This window comes from Apostichopus japonicus, chromosome 14 (genome assembly GCF_037975245.1).
Source record: "Apostichopus japonicus isolate 1M-3 chromosome 14, ASM3797524v1, whole genome shotgun sequence".
NCBI lineage: Eukaryota > Metazoa > Echinodermata > Holothuroidea > Aspidochirotida > Stichopodidae > Apostichopus > Apostichopus japonicus.
The window spans coordinates 16,435,125-16,451,446 of record NC_092574.1 but is presented as its reverse complement, the minus strand read 5'-3'; the positions used below and the strand labels follow the sequence as shown (position 1 = coordinate 16,451,446).

The 16,322-nt window shown below is 37.5% G+C and overlaps 1 protein-coding gene across 1 annotated transcript; it reads left to right on the top strand.

Moving 5' to 3' along the window:
- Positions 1 to 1,075: 1,075 nt before the first annotated feature.
- LOC139979653 (uncharacterized) lies at positions 1,076 to 16,165 on the top strand. The gene is made up of 3 exons (XM_071990662.1): positions 1,076 to 2,666; positions 8,301 to 8,442; positions 9,097 to 16,165. Exons 1-3 carry the CDS (start codon positions 1,428 to 1,430, stop codon positions 9,270 to 9,272), a joined length of 1,557 nt encoding a protein of 518 aa, XP_071846763.1. The 5' UTR covers positions 1,076 to 1,427; the 3' UTR covers positions 9,273 to 16,165.
- Positions 16,166 to 16,322: the final 157 nt, after the last annotated feature.

Below are 16,322 nucleotides of genomic sequence, written 5' to 3'. Positions count from 1 at the left end.
TACAAACTTCAATTTTGTCCAATCAACATGACTTGTATATCAATGGAAAGAGAATTTTCTGACGTACTGTCCGAAAGGAGAAAGTATTGACTATTCTTTTAGAGGGGGTAATCTTGCTTTGACAGGAAAGCCCATTAAATCGATACACATATTCTTATATCACACTTTGCAATTGTTTAGGCGGAAAGAGATTAACATTGTCAGTCGTCTTCCTCGTGAAGATATACGAGCTTAAACAGTGTTATCACAATTTAAAAGTACTTAGTGGTTGACGAGATAGATTTATCTGTCATTGAAAGAAATGAGCAAGTTCGCAGTGAGTTATGGGAAACAAAGATTAGCCTCCACAGTGTATACCAAAGGGCACATTGTCAATAATGTTTGCATTTACGGTGGCATACTCCTATTAGAGTTAATGGAATGTAAACATGTTAAAATTTGAGCCAGTATATTATATATTTAAAATTTAGCACAATTTATTAAGTAACACTGACACAATTACCACACCAAGCACGTAAGGTGCCGTAGCATACGCCAATTAAAAGTCCCATTGAGTTACACACTAAATCGCAAAAGTAATGTGGTCTCTAAGTCTAGATAAAAGTTCTCACTAGCTAAACGCTACCCATCACCGGATAGCTGACAAGTTTGCCTTTCATTGCACTATCAATTTTCTATATCATGACAATGCAGATTTGTTGCTATCCGAGCCGAAAGTTTTCGTCACTTGTAAACAAACCTCTTCACTCAGTATAGAAAACAATTTTCGTACGCTGCTCATGGGAGGCCTAAAGAGGTCTAAATTTGCCTCTATTGACCCAATTTTTGCACCACATGTGCTTCCATTCATGCCCTTCACCATGCAAGCCACAAGAAACCAGATCATGATTGATAACGTATGAAAAAAGATGTTCTCCTATTGCATTTTGGTACTTTTCCTGAGATAGGAGAATATCCAGACGGATTGATATAGACTCTATTAGGAGTATGCCACCTTCAGGATTAATCACTCCTTACTTTTCAAAACAGGAACTGCGCCCTCGAATTAGGCCGAGCAATTTGATCTACACTGACCGTTTTCAGAAGTGCGACAAAGGCCGAATGTGACGGCGAGACTTGATTGACCAGGAGAGCTGTCTTCAAAGGAAAAACACACCACTACTTACGCACTGTACTCATTATCAGTGAAGTAATGTTAATCAACTTAATTTCAAGCACGAGAAATACACCGATATCAGACTTGGTTCTATCTTTCTCAATCTTTGCCGATTTCTGATCAGTCAGCTATATTCATCAATGACGTCACAGTTGCTATCAAACAAATGTTTGCAGCAACCGCTTTAGCATGGTAATATACAACGAAGATACAACAGATTAAAAAGAGAAACTAGCTTTATAGTCCTGAGTATGCGGGAATCTTGACCAAAATGGACACTGAAGAGAGCAAAGGACCAATTGACTTCGATTTCTTCGGTGATGACGCCGAGAAGGATTCGCAAATTTCTAAACATCGAACGACAAATGGTATAAGACACCTGTCAAAGGAGAGCCTCAGTCAACACGATAAGGCAATACATTCTACAGATAACACTAGGCCCAGTGAAGCTATTCAAACAAACGGTAGGTTCAAAGATACAAATTTATCGGACAGTGATAATGATAGTACTAGCGATGATAGTTCCGAGAGTGAATCGGACGGAGAGAGGACCGCCCGTACTGTAAGCAGTCGTAGTACCAATATAAGTGTAAAAGTGCCCTCAGCTCTTGACAATATTAGTGACACAGAATCTGATGGTAACAGCAGTGGTGCAAGCAGGGACAGTGAAAATGATGATAGGGAAAACAACAATGAAATTAGGCCCAAGAAGGAAAATGGGCACAAACTAACAACGGGTATGAAAAATCCAGAACCGAAAGAAACACCTTCAGGTAGTGAAAAGAAAGCTTCTCGTGCTAACGCTCGACCAAAAACAGCGAAAGCTGGGAGGAAGCATCATGATAGTTGGACCTCTGAAGATGTTTCGGACAGAAATGGCTCAGACCTTTCAAGGTCATTTTCCTCCTCAGAAACAGAATCTAAATCATCCGGTGATTCTGATTCAGACTCAAGTGTAACAGATGTATCCCCAATTCACAGCCCAGATAGAAGCAAAAAGTGTGAAGGACTAGACAAATCATTTGAAAAAAGGCAGAAGCCAAAAGAGAGAAGTAGGAAAGCTGAGAGTGTTCGGTTTGTAGAAGTAACCCCAGGATATTCCATTCATGGCAAATCAAGATCGCAAAATCAGGATTCCGAGACGAGAGAACTTAGTATGTTGCTGAGGGCTGTTCTGGAAATGGACGAGTGTCCAAGCAGAACTGACCTTGAATCATTGCAAAGAAAAATGAACAGACCATCATCAGGCAGACCAAAGAGAGGCGGGAAGCGCCCTCAGTCTGCTCACTTACCACATCAACGGATGAACATGTCATTTAGCAACAATGAGGTTCAAAGGATTGATCGAGAAAATCAGCGACTTCTCGGTAAAATCTTGCATAATAAGCCCCAAGTTCCAGCAACTCGAAATTCCAAACTACCAGGTTCGTCCGAGACACCTGGACAACATATGAGTCATGCATCAGTACGAAGGAAGCGAGAACAGAGGAAAATTGAGTTGGAGAACATGGTGAGTGGTGCTTAAATACTGTACATAGAGTATTCTTTTGCAATGCCCAATGAATCGATTTAAAATCTCTGTCCTGTAGCCTACACGTACAATGTATGCAACTTGAAACCTTCGGTCATGAAGTAATTTTGCTCTGTCTTAGCTGATGTCGAAAACATTTCAAGGTATGAATCTTAATTAGAATTAGGTACATTAGATCTTCATCAGAGCAACGCTCTACCCTATAATTGGAGGGGAGGGGGTGGGGGATGGGCTCCTTATTATACAAGTATGGGATGTTCTCTACCACACTGTAGTTCATGGTAAGCATTTGCAAATCCCTGCATGTGAACATTTCTTGCAAAGTTTCCTATCTTATAATGAACTTTGTTATTCATTGAGTGAATTAGAACACAATTTACTCATTTACAGAGCTTTTTGTTTGCTAGTATCAATCATCATCAGTTTTTATATGTTTGCTCTTTCTGTTTTGAGTTATCAGAGATCAAAAATATGTTTATTCATGGCCTTATCTCTATAATTTCAATCCCAATGCTCATAACATACTTCAATTCAGTCACATACTGTAAGAGTTTATATAGAAAGGGATTGTCCTGAGCACGTTCAGCATTCTCTCATTATGGCCAATTCCCCATCTACTTTTGAATTGCACCAATAGACACATATGTTGCAAAACCTGTACTTAATTGCATACGATTTCAATCAAAAAGTTACATATCAACAGGCCGCCAAAATTCAGGCAATCTACAGGCTGATTGCCAGTGAATTTTTCAGTTTGACAGAAGCAAAATTAAATGACACAGTTTGCTTAATTCTGTCAGTAGACATGAAGAACAAAAATATGATAAGTTGGGTAACAATCATCACTTTGCATTTAGGAAAGGGGGAAAAAATTGCATGATTTAATATGCAGATAAACCCTGTGTTACTGCTTATTATCAGCAAATATTATTGAGCCTTACACCAGTTGATGTGTGCTGTAACTCAAGAAAATGCCTAACTTGATGTTAGCAAGTAGATAATATATATAGATATATAGATATGTAGATAATATAGATCAAATATACCTCGAACAGTAGAGAACATGACGTCACCTTCCCAAATACAGATTGCGTCATAACCCACCCTCCATATAGTTCCTACAGTAATGACAAAATAAACCGCGTTTGAATATAGATTAATTTCTTCCTTAATTTTCAGTGAAATTTCTTATAAATTATATATGTTTTAAAAAAATCTTTAAAGCCGTCATATATGTAATGCATCGGGGATTTCGCGATGTGTACATAATATATAATAGGCAATCACCTGTGCGTGAACACGCGAGAGTGTATTTGCTGCGGAAATGGGAGTGCTAACTTCAAGTCGCTTGTTTTGCTTATTTGCCTGCACTACGTCAATAACCAAATTGATGCGTTCGAACAAACGGTGCTTTTGGTGAGAAACTGGTAAATTTGAAAACCAGATTTCTACAAGAAGAAAACGTTGAATGGGGACAATTTTCACATGGATAGAAAGAGAAAAATAAGAACTATGAGGACAATGTATCCAAATCTTCCACCAGACAATTCCTTTAACCTCTGAGCTTAAGGTTGGTCAAAGCAGACTCAGTGCTAACACATTACTAACTAGTTGATGTGAGCTTATATATCAGATTGCCTCTATGTATCTGTAGTCCAAAGATGCATTAATATGTCTGTTGTCTTTCCTTAATATCCCACACAGTAAGTTTTGGGTAAAAGCCTATGACTACTTAGAGCAATACAGTGGTGTAACTGACATAACCACACATATCAATGTACAGTGTCTACCATCCATACTAATCACTACTACAGTATGTTAATTTGCGTAGAAAATCTTTCTGCCTCTGAAAGCAATAAAGTAGCAATACCCACACAGTAGAACAGAAATGTAAATAACCGATCCAAGATCTGTTGTGAAAAGTCAATTTTAAATACTAAGCAGTTTTTTATGTTGAGGAGTACCTTCATTATTTCTGACTAGATACATTGTTACAGTACAGGTTCAATGTATTTTGTGTTTGAAACGCAGATTTATACTTAACCGTATGGTACAGTAGTCATTCATAAAACATGAAACGGTAAAAAAAAAGCCAATTTGTTTGAAAACAGGACCTATGAAGATTTCTATATCCAACCTAAATCATTTTCTCAATCTTGCCGTATTGGCAAAAATGAAGTGGTATGGGTCCTTTAAACAAACACTGTACATAAAACGAGATAGATTTTTGAGAGTCTTTTAATCAAAAATTGTTTGAAAAGAGACCCTTCATTACATGAGACAAAGAAAATGAACAGCAAGTTACTTGTTTTCAATGATTAAAATGAAAAGTGACTAGAAGAAAGAAACCTCTGTCCTTGATTGTCAGACTCTGTCCATGACAGCCAGGTTTACCCTAGTGCAACAAAAATGTTAACGGTAGCAAATCAGAACGTGCATACATGTTTGCACACAGTTAAGTGTGTCGCTATGGTAACCTGAAAGTAAATCTAGTGTTTCATTTCTTTTACCTTCTGTCTAATAATTATGAAACCTTGACTTGTTTACTTACGGATAACCATTGTTGAATATTTAATTATTTATTAAGACCTGATATACATTACATGGCTTGATCAGAATCTTGTAAAAATTAACAACTGAATTGAATCAGAGGTAAGAGGGAATATGGCCTTACATACAGTACCCACTGTTAGGTCACATTAAAATATATCTGCAATACCAGGAAGTAAAATTTTATTTAAAAAAATGAAAAATGAAAAAAAATAACCAGAACTAATAAACCAGATTATTCCCAGTTTTCCTGATTCCTATTTGGAAAAAAAAGGTAAAAAAAAAACAAAAAACTTGTTAACCTTCTTGAAAATTGAACTGTTACATTGAACATTATGCATCAACTGGTATTGTACACTTTAATGCACAATACAGTATGTGGTAAGTAAGTGACAGTAATTACTTTGCTGTTAAGTTATATATTAACCCACTCACAATATTGTTTTGTATTGTTTAGGATTTCTCCCTGTGAGGCTTTTAGAGATTGCGGATGACTGGAAAGACCGTTCACCTTTTATTAAATTGAAACTCTGATGCATATCATGTTACCTTGTCTCTTAGGAATAGTCAAAAGATTGTTTGTTTATCTTCTGCAAGGGAAATGAAAATCGGAGTGTTTAATTATAAATCGCACTTGTTGCCACATCTTGTTTCGCATTAATCAGTTTTATAGTGTTAGAAAGGTAGTCTTCATATACAGTAGTTCATCTATGTACAGTGTTTATAGAAACTTCAAGGGAGAAAATTTTGAAATTTGAGGATTGAGACTGGTTTGGCATAAATAAAGTTGCAACCGTAATAAATCACAGCATCCAGTGGATATAGGATATCGAATTGTTCCAGGTATGAAATACAGTAAAATGTCATATATATATGCGCCTGTTCCTTTTGTCCTGTGTGTACAGTTTTTGATAGCAGTACACCCTGTACAGTACTTATGATATTTAAGCACAGGGGCGTAGGAAGGTACTTTTGAGTGGGGGGGGGGGGCTGAAGACTGCTGGCCGGTCTGGGGGAGTGGTCTAAGGGGAGGGGGTGCCCCCCTCCCCTTTGGAATTTTTTGGCATTTCCAGGTGGCCTCAGATGCAATTGGTGCAATGTAGCACACTTCAACACCCACTCCATTTTGTAAAAACTTTTGCATTTTCACCTGGCTTTAGATGCAATTTGGTGCTCCAAATGAGATTTTTTTACTCATTTGGAAATGAAAAAGGGGTTTATTAACTTGCGAAGCAGGGGGGGGCGGAATGATACTCCATATTTTTCACTGGGGGGGCTGGTGCCCCCCAGCCCCCCCCGGTTCCTACGCCCTTGTTTAAGCAGTATTGTGAAGCCACTTCCTAACTTCCTCACTAATAAATAATGATGTGTGTATGTGTGTGTGTGGAAACTACAGTGTACCATCAAATCCTGTACATAATCAAATTTGGTGTCCGGTTGTGTACTTACTAAATAATTACTGAACCACACACTGCTTGTTCTTCCAAGTGTCCAGAACCATTCTGTGAAACTTACATTGAATGGTTGGATTAGTTGAAACAGGGAGTTGTTATGGAACAACTCCCTGGTTGAAACTTTTTCACAGGAGGGTCAAATATCTTTTACTATGATCAGCTTGTTTATTGTCCAGAATACGATTGCCATGGTTCATAGAGCTCTCTGAAGATTGTATGGCGTGTACTGTGGTGTTTAGCATGTCGTAGAGGCTATATTAGGTGCACGTATAAACATACAACATGTGGTCATTTCTTCGGTCAAACTTTTATAATTCACAGTAATAGCAGCATATGTTGATCATATTTACACAGTTTCAAGACATCCATATTTGGCATCAAGAAGGAAATGAATATCAGCAAATGAAAACAAGAACAGTTGAAAGGATATGATATAAAAAGAATTTACCAATATGTTTTCTCTCTTTCATGGTAATATTGACTACATAAAAACTCAATACTCTTTCAATGGAGAACTGTGTAGATAATGAACTTTTTGTTCATTCATTATGAATATCCCAACTGGGGTAGAAATGATTAAGACTGACTATTTAGTAAATTTTATAGTCAGTCTCCATCATGGTTCCCTGGGTAAATCCATTCCCATCACTAATTAATATTTTCTAGCATAATATGATAACTAGCATGTTAATATAGTTATAGTACTTGAACATTATAAGTTTCATGGGTTCATTTAACCCAGGTTGAAGTCTAGATATATTCAGTTGAGCACTAGAGTACTTCCTGCAGATTATCGCAATAGGGCTACAATTGTTGTAATTTATAGGCCTGCAAGCTGTAACTTATGAGATTGGTCTAAGTTGAAAGGGCAAGTGGTAAACTGCAGTTCACCTTTGAACAGTGAGCACTTGGTATATCCTATATAGGACGTACTGTATACACTCACATTATCCCATAAAAATTAGGCCATCTGTATTGTTCCCTAATATGTCCAATAAATACAAAAACTGGGCAGCTATGAAGTCTATGGTCAAACTCAGAATCTTGTTCACTTTACTGGAATATCAAAGCATCTAATTTTACTTTAAAGCTTCACAGTATCTGGGAATAAGTAATAGTTTCAAGGTTCAATCTTCAGAAAAAATAAAATATACCCAGCAAATTTTTGCATACTAAATTTGGGCCATCGCTCATGACCTCAAATACCTAATTACCTGTGTGGTTAAAATCTCAGCATCCTTGACATTGCATCATACTTTCATTAATCATAAATTTACTATTTTGAAAGAGTGAAGGGGAGAAAAAATGAAATGTTTAATATGTTATGTAGGAAGGTCATTCAAATTCTGACACCCCTAAAAAATACACGATTTCATCATGACAACCTACAGCAAGAGACAATTTCACGGAAAACTACAAAGCTACAGTTATTTTCTCTCTAAAATGACCTGTGTGCAAGCAATTACTTACATATTTGTCAATAAAAGGAATTTATAGTTTTGGGGTGTTTTAATTCTTGGTGTCCGAACTTCGCAGTGTCCATGCTATATACGAATATCTCAATATATCGCTTGAAACACAGTGCTTAAAATGTCTTTTTCGTTAACAGCAAATTCTCCAGAGAATCGAGTCAGCAAAGGCAACTCCTTCCGTCAGAAAGGATGATCACGAGAAACATTACCAGAGGCAAGTGCAATATTCCAACCAAGTTGGGAAATCCCCTCACCGTCCTAGCAGTGCGAGAAGAACAGGTGAGTTGCAATTAAAATGCTCTACATACAGGAAGTTGCTCGAACGATTTCCGTTTTCTTTAAAAAGAGACTTAACAAGTGAAGCAAAACGAGGAGAGCTACGTAGCTGGTACAGATATTTAGATAAAACTATATACGGAACTGTACTTGCTTGTACCTCGGTCAAGTGTCCTAGTCTGTGTCGCTATGACAACACACGTGTAGAAGAATAAGGCTGTCTTTAAGAGCTCTATCATTTATCATGAAGACAGTTCTAGATTATCTGTTCTCTCTTACTCCATAGGGCAGGGCACATACAACATAGCTCTGTATAGTGGAGGACTATGTACAGTAGATTCTATGTTGTAGGGTGGGTTGTAAGGATCTAACAATATAGGTTTGTGGGAAGTTAGTTTGTTGTCTTCTTTCAAACAGTTGCAACATATCTAGAAAAGTTTGTTCTCTGTATGCCGAGAATTCTCATTTGTTCGTCCGAATTAAATAGCCGAATGCTGTAATTATGCATCTTTGAAAGCCATCATGATATCTGATGCTAAAGTTGTAATATTCCACCATCTAAATATATCTCAGTGCTCAGTATAAGCATCTTTCTTATGTAAAGTCAGCCGCTGGGGGTTCTCTCATGAATGTTAAACATTTATCCTTTCGTTTTAGGGTCAACTTATGCCAACAAAATGGCAAAGGCCTCTAGTATGTCCAGCCTGAATAGCGACTTCAGCAAGAAGAGTACTGGATCAAGACCAAGCAGTAGCAGGCAGTCAATCTTTTCAGAATCGAGACCCCCAGCGCAGTCTCGTCCAGCTTGGGATGAGCACTGGCAAGCAGGCTGACCGTCTAGAGGGTTGTCTGGAATGCTAGATTTTCCTGCAATAACATGCAGAGAGATACTTTCAGTTCATTTCCTTTTTATGAAGTAAAATACCAATTTCTATTGAATTAGGTGTTAAAGGGAGGTTGGAAGGCTACTTACCTGCTTCTTTGATGGAAGGGGCAATGTGTCCACTCAGTATTTGAAACAGTTGAAACAGTGACCCAGAGATAGTGGTACAGTAGTTCAAATTGTGGTCTATTGGTTTTGACTCAAGCTAAAATAATCAGTTATTCATCATAGCTAGCTGAACATAAATCATAAAGGCATCCTTGTTCAGCTCTCTCTTCGATGAAAGCTGACAGAGGATTGTCATGATAATGAAATGTGTCTGTTTAAGGAGGGGGGGGGGGGGTTGCGAGCATGTTTATAAGGGAATTTGCTGTTTGTGTGATGTATTGAGTGCAATCTGAAATTTCTTGTCCAAAATTGCTTTCAGTTTAGCATTGACATATCCACAAATGAAAATATGCTCAACAAAAGTGAATAAAACCCTGCATAGTACAGTACACCAGAGAGGCAGTTATCGAAAGATCTCTAATGAGGGGAGGGGAGGGAGAAGGGGGGAGGATGGGGAGTTTAGTACTGTTGTAACTTGAACACAGAGCTAGTTTGCAGCATTATAGCATGATAGGGGTGAGAGAGATTGCATTGAGATGGAAAAGACCATAATATCACATTTCTGATACACACAAATCTTCTACAGGAGCAGCTACCATTTTGTGAGACTCTAAAAAATGTTTCACTATGCAGACAAAATTAAATAAATCATAATATTTCTACTTGACCCATTACTTAAGTTTGCACAGTAGGACAGCAACAGCATTCCATATGTTATAGAGGTTTTGCTCAGTGCTGGAAAAAATACATATTCAAATGATGTTAGGTTCAAAACTGGTTTTAAGAAGCAAATAAATGGCAACATGAAAAGTCGTCAGTCACTTCTTGTACATATCATTTTGCTGCATCCACAAAGAATAATCTATCTGGTATTGCATCGCAATAATGGTCCAATTGCTTTACAAGTCAAAAGGTCTATACCAGTTCTGTACACAGGAACGATACTTACTAAATGCGAAACAAAACTGAGAGACTCCACGACCGCTTTACTAATTTCGTTGATCTGGGCTCTGAGTGGGGGGAGAAGTACAACTTTAAACCTTACCGGTAATTTCACTTGTTGGAGATGAAGGATATATATGTTGATCCAATTTTTGTAGGCCACGATTGAATGATCTCTCTCTATTTAACAGGCAGCCATTGCTGTAGCAGTCTCTATTGGAAGATTTTACCAACACTTTTGAAGGTACAGCAGGTGTCTTATCTTAGACTTGCAAGTTTAATTACAAAAGATTTTTCTACAATTCTTTTCCAACATGCAAAACATCCTGCTATTCCTGCTGGTGTCAGTACGAGAGATGCACGTCTTAAAGTTCATTAGTACTGCCCCCTTCCCCTACCCCTCCCATATTATATAAGGTTATGACAGTGGCGGAGCTAGGGGTATTGGTCAGAGGGGGCGAGAATGGTCTGTATGGGCGCTTTCGACTTTATCTAAGCGGAGCGCCACCACAGGTTGGCGCGGAGCGTGCAGAATTTTTTTGAGTAAAGATACTCCCTAGATCGCCGGAAATGACCCTTTCCAGGCCTTGCTAACTTGCAGATAAACGAAGAATAAATAGGTGTCATCGCCAACAAAATGTGACAAATGTCAATAGGTAGAAGAGAGCAGCAATAAAAAAGTCAATAATCGCGAATAAGTAAAAAGTGGTAAATAGCTGAAAAGGGCGCCAGCAGTCCATTTGAGTCCGTCAGGGGGGGCATCCGCCCCCCCCCGACTGTATGGACGCTCTGCCACTGGGTTATGATGACTTGTGTTCAAGTTTCAGTAATCATCTTACCCACACAACCTAACCTGTTCATTTTATTCTTTCAGAGACATTTCATTATCTAATGTAGGGCTTGTGAAGGTCTGGGAATCATTTTTTTGTGTGGTTGTAACTTTGTAACGTCAAGAAAAGTACTTCAAAGAACCTCTGAACAGTTCAATTATTAAACATGCAACGGTTTGAGGACAATCCCAATGGTATTTTAAGCTTCCATTGATATCACACTGAATAACCTTTGTTTACTCTTGAGTATTCCATCAAGGCTACAATTCTTCTAGATCAGAAACCTATTCTCTCCATTTGATATATCTTGTTAGCCCTGCAGTTTATGTGCGGGAAAACTGAGAACGTCAGTTCGGTGAAGTGGATGGTCAAATATCATTCGTTCTGGCTTGAATTGCCCTTTGGACCCTGAACAGCTAATAGAGTAGTGAGCTATTACCTTGAAGTATCATTCTTACCCACCTTGTTGGCAAACTAAAATTCTTTTACCTCGTAGTTAAAAAAAAAGAAGAAAAAAGTTGGACCACTTCCAAAATTGTAACCTTTATAAAAATTCTCCAGTGTGACCATCCAATTGCATGCACATGTCTAACATTGTGGAAGGTTTATGGGAATGGTTCTGGCCTTTGTAAAATAGAGTTTAAAACATTGAGCAGGGTTTAAAATATTCAATTTTAAAATGAATCAAACAGGATTAAAATGTGAAGTGATATCCGAAATGCCTCCATCAGCTTGAAATGCAGTCACTCTATGACTCCAAGTCACACATAGAAATGTGTGAAATGCGGTTTTAGGTTTCCTCGTTTCATTTTGGCAGATGCAAACGGAAATTTGCTGTTTGGTAAAATCTGTGGCAAATGGCAAATCAATTTCTAATGGCAATCTCAAGTGGCAAAGCAAGCAAGGGCGTAGGAACCGGGGGGGCTGGGGGGGCGCCAGCCCCCCAGTGAAAAATGTGGAGGGGCAGAAGTATCATTCCGCCCCCCCACTTCGCAAGTCAAAAAACCCCTTTTTCATTTCCAAATGAGAAAAAAAATCTCATTTGGAGCACCAAATTGCATCTAAGGCCAGGTGAAAATACAAAATTAAGTTTACAAAATGGAGTGGGTGTTGAAGTGTGCTATATTGCACCAAATTGCATCTGAGGCCACCTGGAAATGCAAAAAAAATCCAAAGGGGAGGGGGACACCCCCTCCCCTTAGACCCCTCCCCCGGCCGGCCATCAGTCTTCAGCCCCCCCACTCAAAAGTAACTTCCTACGCCACTGAGAGCAAGTGTCATGTTAAGTTCATTTCAGTCAGTCCCACCACATTAAAACATTACTATCCAGTATATACCGCAGTGTGTGGGCTGAGAGAGGCAGTGAGGTTATACCTAAAGCCGCATGCAAGATCTGTTCTTTAATATAAAAGCAACCGTTAGAAAGGAGCTAATTCAGTTCAAATACATAAAAAATTGAAAAGCAAGCACAAATTTGTTTGCTCCCTGTGCAACTGTTCTTAACTTCTGTTATATTTTACTAAGTTAACACACAAAAAAAAGACACAAAACAAAACAAACAGTGTGGATGAATGGTATAGATAAAAATAAATGATGTCACTCTGTTTCAAGTTGACTGCAGAGTCCAGTTTGCAAGTTGTCTGTATTCTACTGTGAAAACAATCCTGAAATATAAGAACAGACTTGTCACACTGAAGATTAAAATACGAAGAGCTGAGACATGCCTAAAAAATTGCACAAATTGGGCAAATTTGTGGTATAAATCGGAATTTGATTCTAGGTGACCATTTATGCTCTGTCTAGCATATTTCTAGGCGCTGCTGTATTAAAGATGCAGAGCTTTACGTTCAGATTAACGTTGGCCAAGCTCCATGCTGAAGAGAATGCGAACTCATATTCTATTACTACATGTTTACATCTCTTGGGAAAAACTGGTCTAAATTTTGTATTCTTTGTTTTTTTGAAAAGCAATACAGTATGCTACAACTGTTTGGATTCAGTCACAGGATGTATGGAATCCAGGGGTTGTTTACTACAACAACGTGTACACTTTAGTGTAGGGCGCAGCAAATGTGGTGGTATTCAATCAACACACTCATTGACCTGAACAGCTGGTGATGAGATGAGATAACAAGTCGGTCAATATCATGTGTAGGTACTTAATCTTATCTCTGCAGTTAGCTAATTACTACAAGCATGGTGGTAAAGAATATCCTTGCAAAGGGCATGACACAGATTTAATCAAGAAAATAAATACTGGGTGTGTAAAGTGAGTTTGCAAAACAAAAAGAAAGATTTTCATCGCAAGATTAACTGAACGTACCAGTCAGTAAGATTAATAAGTTCAAACCTTAACAGGAATATCTTTGCCCCTTAATCTTGTCAGTTAAAGGAGAAATGGTTGTAAAATGAACTGACCAACGATCCTTCAATAATGTCTCTCCTGGTACACAAAAAACGATATAAGAAATAAAAATTGGATGTGTTTCCCTTTCTTGTAAATAATTAATCCGTCTCAATTTCCTGTCGGATAGAAGAAGATAACTGTAAATATATTTTTTGTCTTTTAGTTGATTGTGAATGATGAAAGCAGACAATTACTACATAGACGATACCTTGACGTAAAACCAAACATTTATTTTGTATATATTGCTGTTGCTTACATTCATGGTTATCTTGGCTTGGTTACATTTTTCTCATAAGAGTTACATTTATTTGTGTGGATTAAGTTACAATTGGTTTCATTCATTAATTCCTCCATGAGCCTTCAATATGTATGAATATTGATGTGCACTGAGGAAAGATAAAGTACTAACTGCGCTACAGAATGTCTCTAACTTAAAGTTGGTAAAGAGGGATTTTGTTAGGGGTTAGACAACGGAAGAAGACTGGTCTTTCGGAAACAAGTGTTCCCTTGAGTCCAACCTTGTAATAGCACCATAATAATTTGATGAATAATAATGTTTGACCCTGCTTGATGATTCTAAACAATTACATATATTGAGAAACCTGAGTGGCTTGTGAAACGGGAGGGGAAGAGGGGTGCATGGCCCCCACCTCCCATTTGTCAGTCGGAGAAAGATGGTTCAATCGTGGGAATCTTGACTTTCAGCTGGGAAAGATAGCTTGAATAAACAAATTACCCACATATCTGACTTGAATATATACAAACTGTTTTGCAATATGTATTCATTCATAGGGCTTACTGTGCAAAATTTGCTTAGTTTTTTTCTTTTTTTGGGGATAAATTGTAAAAGTTGCTTGGACATTGTTGTTGTTGTATTGTAGAAGTCTTAGATTGAATGTTTCATGTTCATTACATTTATACCCAGTATCAGAAAGTGCATTATTTTTCTCAGCTCACATATTTCTGTAGCTTTTATAAGTTCCCATTGATATTATAATATATTGAATTGTGCAAACAAGGTGTTGAATGTAGTGAGTGGTTTAAACAACATAATTAAGTGTGTATCATAGCTTGATGTTTTTGTTAATACGTTGACGTAATCGTTGGTGCTCCAATTGATGCTATTTCTGTAAGATTTACGGCATGGTAGGATAATTTATTCATCACATCTCTATTTGGACTGTGCTGTATTCACCTGGTTGACCTATGACCATACAACTCGTACTGTTCATAAAAACAATTATTGTCCAACCCTTTGATCAACAGAACAAATCGTTAGGTCCAAAATTTACACCCCCCCCCCTATTCCTATTTTTGGTCCCCCTATCCTCTTGGTTGATAACAAATCTCAACATTTATGATAATTTTGTGATTATTGTGGTTACAGTTTGGCACTGTAACACAAGGTATAATTCTTTCATATCTATCCTAACATACAAACTAAATGTAACCTAGGCAATTTTTCTTTCAAAGTCTACAAAATGGACATATTAATAGAACTGTAGTGCACACACATACACACATAGCAAGAACGAAAAAGCAATACTGATTTACAACTGTATTAAACTTGTATATTGAAGATCAGTGGCATACAGTGTGAAATTTATGTGGCAGATAGACGACATATTTCACACTGCTAAATAGGGCAGTAGTCCTGAAGAGGCATAATTTAATACTTAATGTTGGCAGTTAGTAGGACAGTTATATAAGGATACCCCATTGGACTGGTTAGTTACCTGCTGATGTTAACTACAGGTGACATTTTGAGATCAGACGATGATAATGACAACATTAATGGACTTGTTGAACTTGATATTCATCAGATGTCTGCAAAATGCTTTATGGGAGGAGTTTTTTTCCTTTTCTTTTGTCCTCCTACTGTATATAAAACAGTTTGTAAAGTATCAAAGAGAAGGAGAAACTGTGAGCTATGTTCCACATCAAAGCAAGCGTTGATTGCCGCAATTTCAAAATAAGGTCCATTGATTCTGTTGATTTATGAAATAAGTGAAGAAGTGCCGTCTAAATTTGTTTTTGTTTTTGTGTGTGTGTAGGATGTGGCTTAGTTAAGATCTTACTGTCTATGAAGTTATAAGTATTGAATATATTTGTTAAATAGGAGACTTTTCAATCATTAACTGTAATAGTACTTTGTGTTTTGATCTGGTACTATGTCATACTTATGTTCCCATAACTTATTATAGTGTATTGTTGTCAGTTAGTGAGTTGATTGTAGTAGAGTAGAAGACAGAATTTGACGCATTTGTGTAATGATAATTTGAAACCGATGTTCTGTCAAGTTGGTTTCAGTGATGTTCTAAATATACTTAGAAATGTTCATGTTGTGTATACCATAATAGCAAACAAAGAAAAAGACAAAATAATTAGGGTACTTTTAGAGAGAGGCAAAAACTTTCAGGAAGTTACTAAAGCTCACCTTGACCTTAGCTTTCATATTTGTCTATTGATGTGTTCCATTATCTTCCTTCTTTGTGTGCCTTGGTTTTACGTGAAAAATAAAACAATAAAGCATCTAAGCAATCAGCTATCATTTAATGTCTGTGTTCATATTTTTGTTAATCGTTTATTCAAATATGCAATGGAAAATTCTGACACTGAACTTGGTGAACTTTGACCCTTTCAAGGATGACTTTTGACCCTTCTGAATGTGAAGTCTGACCTGAAAGGTGAAGCACAGACAGGGCACAGGAAA